Here is a 17,086-nt window from a genome sequence, read left to right on the forward strand (position 1 = left end):
AAATGTAGTCACTTGATTTGATTTGATTTGGACTGAGTCGAGTTCTGAGTTTGGGTGGTGGCTCATTCATCATTTTGCTGTGTCCCTGCTAAAATCCTCAAAATGAGAGTTAGACTTCTGACCTGGCTCAGGCCCAAGAGGGTCTGTCTTCCCGATCGAGCTCACGGTTTCCTGTGCTGGCCGCAGAGACTGTGGCTCCCAGGCCCTCTGCTCGTGGCTGAATGTATGAGGACCGTGTTGCTGGCTTCTGCTCTTTCATTGCAGATTTACGTGTGGTGACCTCAGAATGCAGGGTCAGCTCTACGGTCTCTGCTTAGACTTGATGTCAGCCCAGTTGGGGTGCACACCTGGGAACACAAAGGTGGACGTGTTCCTGAGGGACATGCCCTCTGCGGACCCACAGCCACGCTCAAGGGCCACCGTTCTTCGTGCCAGCTTCGGCTCCCGCTCTGTGTGGTCATCTCTGGTTGCTTTGCTGGTGGTGATTACTTAACTCCACAACTGTTTTTCTCTCCTTTCTTTTGCAAGCGGAGATTGGGGATTATGACCCAGGAAAACACCCTGAAGGCTACAGCTCCAAGTTCCAGTTTTTCCCTAAACATTCAGAGAAGCTGGAAAGGAAGATTGCTGAGATTCATAAGACAGAACTCAGGTACGTGATGCCCCGTCCAGGCCCAGGCCTGAGCACACAGCCTCTGCTCCTGCAGACCCAGCCTTCCTGATGCTGGGATGTTATACTTTCAGTGACCCACGGACCACACAGCCCCGAGCCTTGAGGGCTCGCTCTCCAAGAAGGGTGATGTAGGCTGAGGCTTAAAGGCAAAAGAAATGTTATATTTATTATAAGGAAAACAGAGGGATTGGCCTTTGAAAGATATTTGCTTCACTAAGATAAATGAAGAAACAGAGGGGAGAAGCATGAACTGGGGAAAAGAAAAGGAAACATTTAAAAAAAAAAAACAGCAGAAAAAGGAAAAGAGAGGAAAGGAGGGGTCAAGTGGGATATGGAAAAGGAGCAAGACTGTCCTTGGTCTGTGATAGTAACAAGTGGCTTCTGGGGCGGGCAGGGGACAGTGCAGGGCTGGCCTGATCCCTGGATGCTGTGGGTGCCCCGAGAGCACCTGGTTCAGAGGTTGTGTCTTCAGCACTGCCCCCTCAAGCCCACACCCCTGCACAGGGGGAGGAGGGGAGAAGCAGCTGGAAGCAGGGGGGTGTCCTCCTCAGATTCAACTAGTTTGCCCAGAATATTCCAAATTCCATAAAATAGCATTAATGCATCCTTTCACCCTTATTAATTCAGTTTTCTACAAAGATTGATTTTATTTATTTGGGGGAGGGTAATTTGATTTTCTTTCTTTCTTTTTTTTTTTAGTGGAGGTACTGGGGATTGAACCCAGGACCTCATGTACACTAAGCACACACTCTACCACTGAACTATACCTTCCTCCCCCAAAGATTTATTCTGAAAACAACAGCTGGGTGTTTGGGCTCCACTTTGTGGGGTATGCTGGAGCACAGATACCCCAAACTGATAAACTATAAAGAAAAAATGTATATACAATACAGGGTTGTAAAATAAAACCTGCCATCATATCACATTACAATTTTTTAAAAGATCTTTAAAAATGGGTAACTACCTTTCTGGGGAAGGACAATGTCCAAGGGGAGGGGAAAAGATATTTCTAATAATATTTATCTTAAACTAGTTCCTTTCCTGATGCCCCCAAAAAGCAAAAAATCTTCACCTTCACTCAAAGATTTTACCCACAAATATTTCCCCAAAGCCTCCTTAGCCTTTGTAAACAGACCTCCTGCCCACTGTGTGTGGCTGGACTCCACCCAGAGGAATGGAGACACCTGTCAGAGGTGGAATCCTAGCCGCCTCCCGGCCCTCTCCCAGTGCAGGTGCGCCCTTCTGGTGCTGCCCAGGCTCCTCCCGTCAGGGTTAGGGAAGAGCGGCCCCTTGTGGTAAAGGTCGGAACACACACAGACTGTGTGAGGGTTCACGTTCACAGGAGGGATCTGCTGGAGATGTGCTGGAGCTACCTGGGGGCGCTGCCAGGGAGGGTTAGGAGATGTCAGAGCAGTGGGGACAGTCTTCCAGAAACCTGATAGAAGTCAGGGGATCCCCCAGGAAATGATGCCCAATTTGAGAGCCCCAGACGTTTGGGCCGACCCCAGGGGTAAATGGAGCCCACAGAGCCCTCCAGCCTCCAGACATGGAATAAGGAAGCTCCCTGGAAGGGGTAGCAGTGCTCAGCTGCCTCTGGCACCCGGTCCTTTACCTGCACCAGCATCTTCCATGTCTCAGGTGCAGTGGTGGATATAGAAGTCTGCAGCCAACAAAATGCCTCCTTCCACAGGTACTACTTACACAGGCTCAGCCTTGTCTCCATCATGTAAAAATGTTTCTGTGTTTCCTTTCTCCAACTCCCACATGAGTTCCTTGAGGGACTATATATTTTGGTTTATTTCACAGCAAGCAGCACAGAGCCTACTTGAGGTGCTGATTGATTGCTGCCTCTCCAGAAAGACACTAGAGGGTATCTGGCCTGCTCCTCCCTCGGGCTGGCTTGTCTTCTTGCCCTGCCATATTACTTGAGACAAGTGATGAACTTAGAAAAGTTCAGTCCTGCACACCAGCCATCAGAGTTGTTGACCTCAAACTGCCCGCCCCTCCTCACACTGAAACTCACACCGACCCAGCCCCACATCTGGGGAAGGATGTCAGCTTCCCAGGACCCTGGGAGGGCCCGTGGTGCTCCTGCACTGGTTCTGGGCAGAGCTCATCCACGCGCCTGCTAAAGAGGCAGCCAGGAGGGGGATGATGCCAAAGGCCCCTTCTTCACATGGCTTGGTGCCAGCGCCAGTTTCTTCCATTTTCTGCTCATTTTCTTTTCATAGTCATCATCCTGTGGACAGAGCTATTGTGGAGTCTGGAGGAGCTCAGCACTACTGTGTCCTGTGTTCCCTTTTTGTAAAGGAAGCAGGTTAGGTGGTACCAACAAGATATCCAGGCCCCTTCTTCGTATTTCGGTCTAGATCAGATGGCCCGCAGCCAGCCTACAGAAGTCTTTTTTCTGCCCCCATAGTATTTAAAACTGTGAAATGCCACATAAAAATTGGTACCTCTGAATTCTCTTTAAAAACACACCTAGCAATGCTGAGCCCTGCGTTCCAAGACTCCACAGTCTTGGAGCTGAGACACAGCTGCCCTCAGTAGATGGGGTGGCACTCCCAGTTTGCCATAGTCCCCACCACTGCATATTGTCCTACACTCAGCCCGTGTCATTCATTCTGGAGGCTGCCTTACTTTGAAGACATCTGAGTTTTTGACCCTAGACAAGAGCCTCTGAAGTTGGTCCTAGAACAGAGCAGGGAGCACACTCTATGGAGAAATAGGAGTGTGAGACACTCTGTGCACTTAATAGACTTTCTACAGGGGAACATATGGAAACAGGAAACCCTGAAACCATCTCATTTTCTTTATTCCAGTGGTCAAACACCAGCAACATCAGAGCTGAATTTTTTAAGAAAAGCACAGACGTTGGAGACATATGGAGTAGACCCTCACCCGTGTAAGGTGAGACCCCCTGGCCGGAGACTGGGCTGACTTTGCCTCCTCTAGAGGGTGACAGGCAGGGAAGGGCCACATGCCTGTGCCGTCTGCCCCTTCAGTATCTGGATGATTGGCTTCTTTAGTGACAGATGCCAGAGATGTCTCATTGTGAAAACTCACGCTGCTTAATCGTGTGGTGTCACATCAGTGTCGGAGGGTCCGAGGCAGAGTCAATCTAAATAACAAATCTGGAACTGAGGCCCCACATTGGCAGCAGTGGGTAATTCGGTGGAAATGCAGAGAGGAGGAATGTGGAAGGCCCCCCGCAGGGAATGATCAGAGGCAGCTCAGCGGACTGCCCACTCTTCCCTGACCTGTAATCTAGTTTCTTTCCAAGAGTGAGTTTTATTGACTGCAGCAGCATAAGTCACTGCGCGGGACTGCAGTGGAGTCGTGTTTAATTCCATTATGCGCCGGTGAGGGCGAGACGTGAGGGCGAGACGGGAACCAGCTGGGAAGGCTCTGCCCGGAGAAAAACCTCTGTAATTACTCACATGTGTCTGGCATTTCGGAGATGAGTTCAGGCAGCCACAGGCCCTGTGGAGAGTGCCTCTCCCTGTCTCTCTGCGGCCAGACCCCTGAATTGCATCCCCTCATCCTTGTTGCTTTGACATTTCTGGTCTCTGCCTCAGTTTCTCCAAATCTTTGCCTCTCTCTTTCCACTACTGGGGGGCCCCAGGGCCACTGGTAAAACTGATTCTCAAACCTTGACCTTTTCTTCCTAATAGATGAGAGGGAACCGTAAGTTTCCAACACAAATGAAAATAGAATAGAAACCAAGGAACCCAGTGGTGTCAGGGCACAGTTGCGTTTCCCTTGGCCCGTTGGTGAGGAGATGGTGATTTGTTCTTGCATAGGATTTCATGCTAAAACTCCAAATATGAACTTAAAGAATATTCTGGCACTCGGAAACCTGGTCCCTTTCCCCACCTGCACAGTTCCCCATTCAGCAGCACAGCCTACGGACAGATGACCCTGTGTTCTTGGGGGCCAGGAGTGCCAGAAAACACATTCATGCCAGTTTATACCCAAAAAAATTGACACATGGATATTTACAAAGGCATTAACAAAGCTTCCTGAATAATGCCTTCTGCACAACCGATGTAGTTTAACTTCCAAAAATTGCTCAGGTGCTCTCAGCAGGGGGGCTGCACAGGACTGAGGAGAGCTTGGGAGTCAGCTGGCCTTGGCTCCAGGGCTGGTCTCCACCTCACTGGGGCCTTCGGAGGCTTCTCTGAGCCTCACTTTCCTCATCCGTGTGAGAGTCCTCGGTCGGGACTCAGTACGTGTGCCCCCTGAGCTGCTGAGTCACCTCAGGACCTTCAGAGACACAGTTGCCTACAGATGGACGTGGGCATCAGAAGGGGCCAGGTCACCTCTGCATTTGACTCCACATCCGTCCGGTCCTCCTGAGGCCACACGGAACGCCCACTTCAGAGATGCGTCCCTGGGCAGGACTGTCACCTGGCGGCACATGGAGGTGGGCTGACAGTGAACCTGAGTGCGACACCTGAGTGGAGGGGGCTGGGGATTCTCTACAGTTGTCTTTGGGGTCTGGAAGCTACCATGGCAGCCAGCCTGGTGTCCAGCGCAAGTCTGCGTGCCCCCTAGGACTGTGGGGCTCCTGGCTCAGCCCTGTCTTTGATGAGTCTGTCCGTCACCAGACACAGAGGCTGAAGAGGCTGTGGGAAGGAAGCAGCACTCCTACCAGGCACTGCCTGCGGCCCAGCCCCGTGTGTCGTAACTTCATCTCCACGGCATCGGGCTCCTAGGAGGAAGGAGGGAAGAGAGTTTGTGGCACACCTTCCCTGGCAGGCCCACTGGAATCCCTTCACATTATTTTCTCATTTAATCCTCATGCCAGCACCAGGAGGCGGATATTATGCTTCCTGATTTGTAGACAAGAAGATGAAAGTTCCAGGAGGCACAGCCTACAAGGCCCTGAGTGGTAGAGCAAGAATGTGAACTAAGGTCACATCTATTGTGTATCTGTAAGGAGCAGAAGCCCTCAGGGGACAGGCTCTGGGGAGAAGGTGGAGCAGTCGTCTCACTTCCCTGTTCCTGGCCCGGACCTCTTGCTGCAGACCCCACGCGTGACCCCACGGCTCATCTCTCTGGGCTCTGGCTCAGGATTCCCTCCCCTCCTGAGCAGGAGGACAGTGTGGGAGCCTTCACTCTTGTCATTAAGTAGAGTCGCTTTGGTGACAGGCTACCAAGCACACGTCTTAATGCTGCCACAAGGAGAGCTGAAATAAGCTGGCATGCTCCGTGTAATAAATACCGATGATTTCTATTAACAGAGAGGCAATTACTGGGCCCTGGGAATCTGGGGCACGCAGCCCTAGGGAGGACAGAAGAAGAGGAATCGTTTTGATAATTAAATGAGAGCAGGACAGCTCCTCGCCTGGGCTCTGTGCTCCTGGACTGATTAAGAAGCTGCTGTTCTTTCCGTCCACACTGATGGTTTCTTTCTGCCCAGAGTGTCCTTGTCTGGCCCCGGGACTAGGAAGAGGCCACCTGTCCTGCCACCTCAGGGTGGGACAGCCTGAGAGCTCCAATGGCCAGCTGTCTTACACTGATACCCAGACTCTAAACTTGCACAAGCTGTCCTGAGCTGTCCGCCTCTCCCTTCACCCCCCGCTCCCGGCAAGAGCCCCCAGAAGACGAAGCCTACGGCTGCTGGAGAAGGATGGAGCAAACCACTGGCAGCTCAGTGTTGCACCTGCTCCCCAGCCCTGACACCTCTCCAACCTCCAAGATGGAGCCACCATCTTGTTCCTCCCAGGGGACCTGGGACTGGTGGTTTGCCCCGAGTCTCCTGCAGACCCAGACTATGGCCTCCTGCCCTGTCGAGGTTTCTGCAGTGGTCAGAGCCATCACGTGAACCCAGCCCTGTCATGAGTCATGCAGGTGCCCCTTACTGAGGGCCCTCACCCGCCAAGCACTTGCATGCACTATCTCATTTAATCTTCACAACAACACTACCAAGAAGGTAGTCTTGTCTTCTTAAGATCAAAACACTGAGCCTCTGAGGGATTAACTAACATGTGCAGAGTTACTGGTAAGGACAGTACTGGGACTCGAGCCTGGAGTTGTCTGCGTCCCAGTGCTGTGCCCTTTCAGTTATCAGTCAGGGTCTTCCTTCTGCAGAGATGGCATGCAATTATTTGTTTGTTTGTTTGTTTGTTTATTGGACAGTAATTAGGTTTGTTTGTTTTATTAAGTGGAGGTACTGGGGATTGAACCCAGACCTTGTGCATGCTAAGCACGCACCCTACCACTGAGCTATACCCTCCCCCAGAGCTGGCATTTATTTAGGAACCAAGCGGGACACCGCCAGTTCTGACAGAGGACAGAAGACCTACAAGACTCCTGAAATTGTTTTATTAAAATGTCATGTAAATTCACCAAGTGGCTTTATGTCTGTTACGTACATACCAGGAAAAAACTGATTTCAGCAGGATCTGGGTTAGATCAACCACGCCAATCTCATTCCCCTGCCTTTAAAATAGGATCGTTAATTTCGTCATCCAGCTACCTAGGTTTCCCTCTAAATAAGCCCCCTCCCCATCTTGACAAGTTGCCCCTGACTCATCCTCATCCTCAGGTGGGCCCCTCTTGGCTGCACTGTGAGGAGAGTGTTAGGTTTACTGCCGAAATGAAGAACTTGACTGAAGCCGCTCAACTGGCAAGTTTCTGCCAAGAGTTCCATTTGTGAGCTGCTGTGGGTTGACGCAGGCCATTGACAGGATGCCTGCCTCCTCCTTTCTACTCCAGTTTCTCGTGGCCACATTTAAGTACATTGAAATAGGGTGGTTTCATGGTTGACTGAATGTATAGGTTCCCAGCTACAAGCTCTTTCAGGAATGGGAATACGTGTCCGGAAGAGCATGTGGCATCCTCTTCCCTGCGGCTATTTAAGAATAACAGAGGCTTCATCCATCCAGATGGAATTAGTTTAATTTCGTGCCCCGGAGAGGGGACTGGATGACCCTGAAAGGCACAGCAACCAAGAGTGCCGTGGTTCTGACTCAGTCACGCCCAGGAGGTCCTGCAGGGGCAGCAAGCAGAAGCCTGCTTCACTGTGTCTGGAGGTGGATCTGGGCAAAGGTGGCCAGATGCCCTCCCACTGCCAAGAACCCATCAGTATTGTGATTTCCAAAAATCTGTTTCTGGGCAGAGTAATCGTTGTAGGGTGGACATTTGATGATGATGTACTGATGCAGGTCAGATTTGACAGTAAGTCTCATATGAACAGGTGAGTGACTCAGTGCAAACCCATCCCCTCCCCAAGAGAAACACCGTTGGCCTGGTCCTGCCAGTGAGTCGCTTAGGCTATCTCCCTAAAATCGGATGGAGGTAGTATTTCTTGAAGTATGTATTATTGTTCTCACCTCACAGATGAGGAAACTTAGGTTCAGAGAAGTAAGTAAGTTACCGACATAAATAAGAAGCAGAGCTGGGTCTTAAACCAAGGCTTTTTCCACAAGGATGAAAAGCCGAAAACAGATTTTTCCGATCGCAACTGTAGAAGTGAACTAAATCCCTTTGACTGTTATCTGATGTGAGTGGGGCTGGCGATATCCGCTGTGTGACTGTCGAGACCTGAGTTTATTCCACCTCCCAGATCCATTAACTGCTCAGTCCTGCAGGTGCAGCTTACACCGGGATGGGAAGGGAAGGGAAGGGGGAGGCAAGACAGACTCGAGCTTGAGAAGGCAGAAGATCTGAGGAGCCGGTTACTGCTGTCTGTGTCCCTCCTCTCCTCGTCCTCATTTCCTTCTCTTTCCATCACATAACTTGTCCTTTCACATGCAAGTCCCCAGGGCAGGCTCACAATGAGAGAATGTCTTGTTAGATGAGAGGAACTGAGAAACTTCCAGAGAAAATGTCAATGTGGCGGCCTGTTTGTGTTTTCATGCTGGTCCAGATGTGAGGTTTCTTGCTGTAATCCCAGTTGCACTCCTCATGTGCCCGAGACAAGGAGCAGACATCCCAGCTGCCCTCCGCGCCTGTGGACACCTTCGTCTACAATGTTGCATTGGAAGCAGTTTGCAGAATTGCTCTCTTCAAATGAGAGGATGGACCGGGATTCCACAAGGTGCTATTATCACTTGTTGGAATAATGTGGCGTCCGATCGGAGATTTTTTCCAGTTTGCTCCCTTTTCCAAATCAGCCAGTCTTGTCAGGAGGGGCTGTTCCCCTCTAACTCTGACCCCTTCCTCCACTCAGAGACCAGCCCTGAGGTGTCTGCACGGTGCAGATGGCCAGTGCCAGCCCCGGAACCTGGCCAGCACCGCCAGCTCGTGGGAGGACCTTCCCTTCCCTCTGCTCTGGCCAGGGAGGCCTGTCACTGCCAGGACTCTCAGAGATGTCTGGCTCCTTCCCCTTCTGCCCGCTTCCTTTTCCCCCCCTTGAGTCCCAGATATATCACCCAAATCCCCCTTCTCCATGGTCCCCCCTTCTCCATGGTCCCTATCAGTGAGTGATTTCTCCCTTCCTACCCAACTTCCCACACCCCCATTTCCAAAGTAGCAAACTTGAAATCCATCAACATCAGGAAAAATAGTAATATGTTAGGCTTTTAAAACAAAAAAAAGATTTTGTATTGAGTTCAATACACTCAGCTAATTCATAGCAGATGTAATAATATTAACAACAACACGAACGCTAGTGTGTATTGGGTGCCTACTGCACACAACCTAAGAGGCAGATAATATTATCAACCCTGATTTCACAGCGAGGAGTCTGAAACGCAGGGCAGTGGAGGCACCCGGCCGAGGTCACACGGGCAGTGAGTGCTGAGCCGGGATCTGGGCCCGAGGGGGCTGACCTGGAGCCCGTGGTCACGGTGCAAGTGCTCTTCTGCCTTTGCCTGCCCCACCCTCCCGCCACTTCCTGTCCCTGCCCCACCTGTCATTTCAGCCCTTCCACAGTTCTCTGCAGGCCCGACCCTTCGCTTCCACCATCCACTATTCTTCCTCCTGGGCCCTTCCTCTCTCTCAGAGGGCGCCGGCGGACGCCTCCCCATCTCTGCCGCACTGCTGCCCTCCCCTCCCGTTTTGCTCACGTGTGTACTTCCCCCACCATAGCCACACTGGTCCCTCATCACCTTTCACGTTCCCCTGATAAACAGTTCCCGCGGGCCTGCTCTGTGAGCACAAGTAAGGTAAGGTCTCTGCCCTCGAGTCTCTGCCCAAACCTCCAGTTCTGGGACTTCCTTGGGTCCTGCCTGCACTGTGGGGAGAGGGCCTCCAGGTGCCCGCTCCCCACCCCTGCGAGCAGAACTGTCCCTCCTCACCGCTGCCCCCAGAGGCCAGCCGCCCTGACCCGGATCTCTGCCAGCCTGCCCGGTTCGTGCTGCACCGCCCTCCCCGCCCCCGCAGGGACCATGTTTGTGCGCAGTGCAGGCACTCAGCTATTAACACCCACCACCCAGCACTGCTGACAGGCAGGAGAAAACCCAGCCCTGTCCGTGGCTTCACGGTATCTCCGTTGGGGTTATTTTTAAATAGCTTTTGGCTGTGCCCATGGGTTGAATGACACTGTGCAGCCAAGTGTTGGGGTCACAACAGACCCTGAGGAAAGGACAATAATAATAACTATGCATTAATTCGAATGTTTGCAAAACATATATTTCGTTTATTTCCTGGGCCCAGATGCTCACCCCTGTAGTTCTAACTCTAAGAGACAGTTTTCAGGCAAAACTGCATTTTCCCTTGAGGCAAGGCTCCTGAGGCCCTGTAGAGATCCCACTGTTCTTAGGCTGAAGACCTGTGCCAGGGAGGCAAACCCTGAAGGTGGGGGAGACTCAGAACGGCCGACAGCCTCAGCCCCCACTGTACACCAGGGGCCTGACCTGAGCCCCGGCACCGTCGAGCTGCGGCCCAGACAGCCGTCCTGCCCGCACACCTGACCAGCACCCTGAACACACCCACACCCCGGCAGGGCGGACTCCCGCCTCTGGCCGCTACCACTTAGGAAGCCACTCTGAGCGCACGTGGCCCCGCAGCCGACTTCCGGGCCCCTCCCAGCCTAGAAAGGGCCGGGCCCTGTGGAGCTCATTTCCCCATAAGGGACCCGTGACTGCAGCGTCTCCAGCACCTTCTCCCCTCTTTGCTCAGCAGAACCTGAACCTGGTGTTTGCAAACTGATGGTGACAGGTGACCAGGAGGCCTTTTTGCAGGTTCAGGCACCCCTGGGCTGCTGACAGCTGTGCTACTTGGCCTGTTGCTCCTTATATTTTCTTCAGCTAAACCTTCCTGAGGGAGCCCAGTGTGTGAGGCCATCACGATAATGACAACTGCTATTCTCTCTCTCTCTCTGTCTTTCTCACAGCTTTCTTGAGATATAATTCACACGTCAAAAAATCTGTCCTTTTTAAAGTGTGCAATTTGATGATTTTTAGTGCATTAACAGAGTTGTGAAACCATCACCATCTAATTTTAGAACATTTTCATCACCCCCCAAAAGAAGCCCTGTACCTATCAGCTATCACCCCATCTCTCCTTCCCCACAGCAACCCGTAATATACTTAAAAAATATTTTTAATTGAAGTACAGTCAGTTACAAAGTGTCAATTTCGGTGTACAGCATATCGTAATATCCTTTTTGTCTCTATGAATTTTCCTGTTCTGTCCATCTTGTGTAAATGGAAGCCTACAACATGTGATCTTTTGTGTCTGGCTTTCACTTGGCATAATGTTTCCCAGGTTCATCCGTATCAGCACTCCACTCCTGCTGAATAATATTCCATTGTACGGATGTGCCACATTTAGTTTATTCATTTATTAGCTGACGGACGTTTGTATTGTTTCTACTTTTTGGCTGGTATGAATAATCCTGCTGTGAACATTCATGCACAAGTTTCTGTGTGAATACACATCTTCAGTTCCCTTGGGTACTACCTAGGCGTGGAATTGCTGGGTCATATGGTAACGCTATGTTTAACCATTTGAAGAACTTCCCAACTGCTTTCCAAAGCAACTGCACCATTTTACAGTCCCACCAGCAATGTGTGAGGGCTTGCCATTCTCTTTGGATGTTCATGACAGCCTTCTAAGATTGTGGTATCTTTTAATCTACAACTAAGAGTTAAGGGCACTAAGACTCAGGAAGGGTAAGTAACCTGCCTGTTACTTCCAAATGCCAAGCTCTTCCCTCTGTGACCCACTGCCAAGTGTTAACCCTGCATCACCAGTGAACAACTGTGTTTCTCACCCTTTTACCTCTATGCCTGCATCACCCTGATAAGAAGTCTTTCTGTGTTGCAGGACGTGTCAGGAAATGCTGCATTTCTGGCCTTCACTCCTTTTGGGTTTGTTGTTCTGCAAGGGAACAAGAGGGTCCACTTCATTAAATGGTGAGTATCTTCATTTCCAAAACGGGCTTTTTCTACTTCACCACCTGGGGAGGGCTGTGGTTCCCATGTCCTTTGTCTGTGATTGGGCGAGTGCTGGTTCTGAGCCCTCTCCAAAGCCTTGCATCCGTAATGGTGACCGATGAAGGTAGTGGTCTCTTCTAGGATCCTGTTCTTCCAAAGAAAGGGGTGTTCCTGAGAGCCAGCAGCCTCTCCAGAGAAAGGGTATGGAAAGTTGATTTCTGTGTAGGATGAGAGGTCTAGGGCTGGGGCCAGTGTTAGGGAAGCCAAGTTCTCATGAGAACCATCCTTGGGACTGTCCCCCGCAGCGGGCCATAGCATCTGCATGCATGTTTACTCATTACCTACTCTCCTAACGAAGGAGGGCCCACGGTGACCCCTGGGGCAGACAGACGTGACTGTTGCTCTGGCCAAATACCCTCCTCGAGCCACCTCCCTCTGTGGGTACTGCCTGTAAGAGCAGAGATGCTACTGTCTCCTGACCCTTCTCAGGGCTTGGGTGTCCTGAGCCCCCAGGAGTCACATCCCCACTCGTCCTTCCCTTCCACTCCCACTGCCTCAGCTGCAGCTACTCGGAACTGCTTCCCCTCCGCCCTGTCTGTCTGGGGTCTGTTCTGCTGTGTCAGCGGCAGACGGGTTTGTTGATGGACACCTGGCTCACCTAGAGACCCTTTTCCTGGCCTGTGCAAACCTCTTTCAGCTTCATCAGAACATGTCACATGTTCTCCTAAGCCCCTGTGATTTCTGAACCTTCCTGGGCCTTAGACTGCCAAGTGTTAGCTGGCCAGCTCCTCCCATGGGCTTGGACAGGGGGCTTTCCTTGGCCCAGAGAGCTCAGCCGCGGAAGCCTGGCCCTGTCATGTTCCCTCTGCCTTCTCCAGAAGATCTAACGGAGAACCTGAGGACAGAGCGCCTCCCTGGCAAGCTTTCTGAGGCATCCCCCTCAGCTCCCCTGCTGAGCCTGTGGGCAGACACCACCTTTCCAACCCTCATGGCTCTCATGACGACTGGCAGTGTGGTGTCCCCCAGGGTGCTGGTGAAACTGCTCCTTGCACGTGCCCAGCCAGGCCCCATCCCCCAAGAACCCCCTTCACAAGGCGCCTGCTGCACTGGCCTCACCACTGTGCACCCCACATGCCCATCTACTGGGCCTTCTCAGGTGGGCCCTCTCACTGTGCACTTTGGGTGAAGATGGTGAGGGTGTGGGGGTCTCCTGTCCAACAAGATACTTTCAGAAAAAGACAATGAGCAGCGTCAGGCCACTGCTTTCCTAGTGAGGAACACTTGCTGCCTGGAGACCACTGGGTTGTGTGATGCTCCTTAGAGGACCCGGATCCTGGGCCACACTCTGACCGGGGTGGCTGTCTTGTGAGGTGCCTGGTAGGGGGCATTTTGCTAGAAACAAATAGGACACACATGTTACCGGGGCCCGGAGTCCCTAAAGTGTCCCTGCCCTCCAGGAGCCCTGCTGCACACCGGCTTGTCCCAGGGCCTTTCATTCTGTGACTTCTCTCACGGCCCACTTCTTCACGAGGTCTCCTCTTTATCTGCCTCAACTTTAAAATAACAGATGTAAACTCAATCTCACTTCCAATAGGAAACATCTTTCTTTCCTATCTTGCTTGTTGAAACCTAGGTGATCTGTGTGCTTGTTGGTATGTTAATCAGTCAATACTTAATGTATTCTGTATGAGTCTGAGAGAGTGACTAGGAGGGAATCAAAGAGGGAAGGAATACCATGTGACTTGCATTAGCTCAGGACTGGTAGTCAAGTTGTGAACTCTCATCCTGACCCTGCCATGACTTCCAGAGAACAAGTGACCTTCCTCTGTCCCCTGGCTTTTGTCCAGTTACTAGTAAATTGGATACATGGTTCTCACTACCTTCTGCTACTTCCTAGGATACTGAGCTAAGATATCCCTAGAAATTTCAAAGAGGAAGAAGCGAAGAGGAGGCAAATGTGCGTGGTCAGACTTCCTTGGGAGTCCCAGTTGCGGAGAAAAATAAGGCCCCTGCCCCCAGCGAGGTGGGAGGGCCTTCAGGCTCCAGAGGGTGACTGTGTCAGGCAAAGGGAAGGGAAGTGAGGAGTGCCCGATGTGCGGCCTAGCTCTCTGGCTCTCAGGGACATCCACTTAAGACCCTGGTCATTTTTGCATTTTGTAAATGTAACCAAGGCTGAGAGCAGTATGTGGAGGTGAGGTCTAAGCCGTGCCATGTACAGTAACCATGTCACTTCTTCTGATTTGTGTCTGTCCTGCGGGTGATGTACCCCAGTATCCTGTTTGCCTCTTTTACTGCAGCCATTCACTGGGCTGGTGGCTTCAAGGATTTTTCTACAAAAACCCCTAAGCCCCTTTCCTGGTCAGTACGCTGCATGACTGTTCCATGTAATCTGTTCTCTCTCTTTGGTATGTTGCCCTGCCCCCTCCCTGAGATCGTTTGACATTTGTCTGCATTAAACTGCATTTTCCATCTAGTGACACAGTCACCTGAAAGACTCAACTCCCTCAGAACCTGGTTGCATTGTTTTTCATTATTTGCTGTACTTGAACTTTGGCCTCATCAGCTACCTGTGGCATCTTACGTTTGACAGTCCCATCCAGATAATGCACCTGTGTTATGAACCAAAGCCTGAAATGGCCCAGGACCACTCACTTCCCATGCAAGTCTCCTTTTTACAGCCACTGTTGATGAGCCCGAAACCCTCCTATCACCCTATTATTATAGTGTGATTGACCAGAAAACTGTGGATTGAACTGTTTCAACAACTGTTCTCTAAGGCCACTGCGCTGCTGTCTTGTTTCGGTTCTAATTTTGGCTAAAACTGTGTCTGTGCCCGGAGCCCCTTCCAGTCGGGGTGGGCTGTGCATCTACAGGACTCGGCTATGAATGGGCAGCCCCCAGTGAGGTGACTGGTGCTGTCTTTGTGCTTCTAGGAATGAGGTGACCAAGCTGAAATTTGAAGGAAAGACTTTTTATTTATACGTAAGTCAGAAAGAGGTGAGTGCTGGCTTCCTTCTCTTCAGGGAGGGCTGGGGCACTGGGGTGGTTCCTGACGGCCAGGGCTGAACCACAGTGGCCCATCCACCCAGGCAGAGCTGAGCCATGACCAAAAGCAAGACCTGGAGGTGAGGGATGGGGAGGGATGGATGCTGGTGGCCCCAGAGGTCCCACACCTCCTGGGAGTACAAAGTAAGTCTTTGGCTTCCATGTGAAAATTCCAGGAAGATAATAAAAACAAAAAAAGAAAACTCCAGATGAGAAAGCCACTTTCTCTGGTGAAGGCTCACCTGGTTCAGGCTGTACCAGCTGAGACTTACCCTGATCGGCCCTGCCAGGTGGGACCTTCTGCACTGTCCTGACCTCTGCCCCGTGGATGCTGCAGGCGTCCTCTTCCAACCAGCCAGCCGCCATGCCGCCCCTTCCCCATCTGAAGCCTCTCGCTGAGTAGTGGGGAGCCCCCGACAGCTCAGGGGTCAGTGTCCTGGCCCACTTCACCCTTCGCCTCTCCATCCACACTCAGGTGTTTCTATGTGGGATTTCTTGTAGGAAAAGAAAATTATTCTCACATATTTTGCTCCAACTCCAGAAGCCTGCAAGCACCTCTGGAAATGTGGGATCGAGAACCAGGCCTTCTACAAGTGAGTGGACACGTGCACCGGGGGCTGTCTTTATCAGGGCCAAAGTCATAGAAGCTACTTTTAGAGGAATGGTGGGCAGGAAACTGAGAGATGTTGACAAAGGAGACATGACGTGACAAGGTTAGGCTTTCTTATAAAGCTCAGCCCCCTTCCCAGGTGTCTGTCCTTACCACGTGGAGGGCCAGAGCTGAGGTCTGGGAATGTGTTTCAGCAGACGTGCCCAAGGGGTTTACCTCGCTATGTCCTTGGACAACCCCCAGTGGCAAAGCAGTTCTGGGTCCTTTCAGGGGAAGGCTAGGGCCAGAGAAAGCCCATGGGTGCCTGGCATCAGTAAAGCTGGCCCTGTGGAGCCACTCAGAGCCCTGTATTCAGGCCCAGAACACAGCAGCTCCAGAAAGGAGCAGGCATAGCCCGGAGCAGCTCGCTAAGCCTTGGAGAGACTCTGGGGCCTGCTCGCCAGTGGGTGGCCTGGTGCTGAGCTGGGGTTGACACCAGCCCTTCCTGGTGTGTCACTGACAGAAGTTTGCCAGTGCCAGGCCTGAGTCCAGGTGCCTGGGGTGGGGTAGTGAGGGGCGGGGGAGGCAGGGACTTATCTGTTACTGAGATACCAGCTTTGGGCCAAAGGCAAGAACTTTGCTTACCAAATGATTTTATAAAGTAAATCGAGGCTTTTGTGCTCAGTTTTCTTTACGAAAGTGGTTATAAAAGCATTAGGGAGCAAAGATACAGCCCATCAAGGAACTGGGGTGATCCAGATATAGTATGTTTCACTAAAACCCTTGGTCTTGTTTTAAAAATAGAATACAATGACTGATGCTTTAATAAGCTGTGTCTTAATCAGGACAATGTAAGACAGAGTGTGTGGCATATTCCTCCCCTGACAGGCCATAGTTCTCCCCCCAGTAACCTGAGGGATCCTGGAGAGAGCTGCTTCCAGGCTGGGGGCACCGTCCTCCTCCCCACTCGGTAGACTGCGACCTGCTCACTGCTATGGGCAGAACTGTCTCCTCCCTGGTGCTCCAGCCAGAGCCCAGGGGCTGTTTCTTTGGCAGGCTTTCTGCATTGCTTTATAATTTCTATGTATTTGAGACCAGAATCAGGGGTGAACTGAATGGGTAGCCTGAATTCTAACCTGAGTGGGCTTCTTTCTTCTCATGGAGAGGATGCTCAGCAGACTTTCACGTGGTCACATTTCCCTCCTGTTCAGTCCCTGGCTGTCCAAGGAAAGCCAAGGAAACATTTCAGCATCCTTTCCGGAGGTCTTCCTTTGTTTTTCCATCTGTGTTGTGGGAGCAGAACTGTGCTTCTGCACTGTGACTGAACTCAGTTTCTGGGTCTTTCCTTAATAGATCTCCACACCTAGCGAGCCCTGCCAACACCCACACTGGAAACCAAGGTTACTTTTCTCTGTTTTCCACTGACTACTAATTCAGTGTTAAGGGCCG

General features: G+C 51.5%; 1 protein-coding gene across 4 annotated transcripts in view; it reads left to right on the forward strand.

The window, feature by feature from the left end:
• FRMD5 (FERM domain containing 5) overlaps positions 1–17,086 on the forward strand; it is a 275,892-nt gene that overhangs the window by 241,913 nt on the left and 16,893 nt on the right. For all 4 annotated transcript variants that reach the window (XM_032481330.1, XM_032481332.1, XM_032481331.1 and 1 more), the window contains exons 6-10: positions 529–652; positions 3,496–3,583; positions 11,894–11,982; positions 14,937–15,000; positions 15,550–15,641. In XM_032481330.1, the coding sequence (XP_032337221.1) occupies positions 529–652; positions 3,496–3,583; positions 11,894–11,982; positions 14,937–15,000; positions 15,550–15,641 (457 nt within the window). The remainder of the gene's footprint in view (positions 1–528; positions 653–3,495; positions 3,584–11,893; positions 11,983–14,936; positions 15,001–15,549; positions 15,642–17,086) is intronic.

This window comes from Camelus ferus, chromosome 6, assembly GCF_009834535.1.
Source record: "Camelus ferus isolate YT-003-E chromosome 6, BCGSAC_Cfer_1.0, whole genome shotgun sequence".
Taxonomy (NCBI): domain Eukaryota; kingdom Metazoa; phylum Chordata; class Mammalia; order Artiodactyla; family Camelidae; genus Camelus; species Camelus ferus.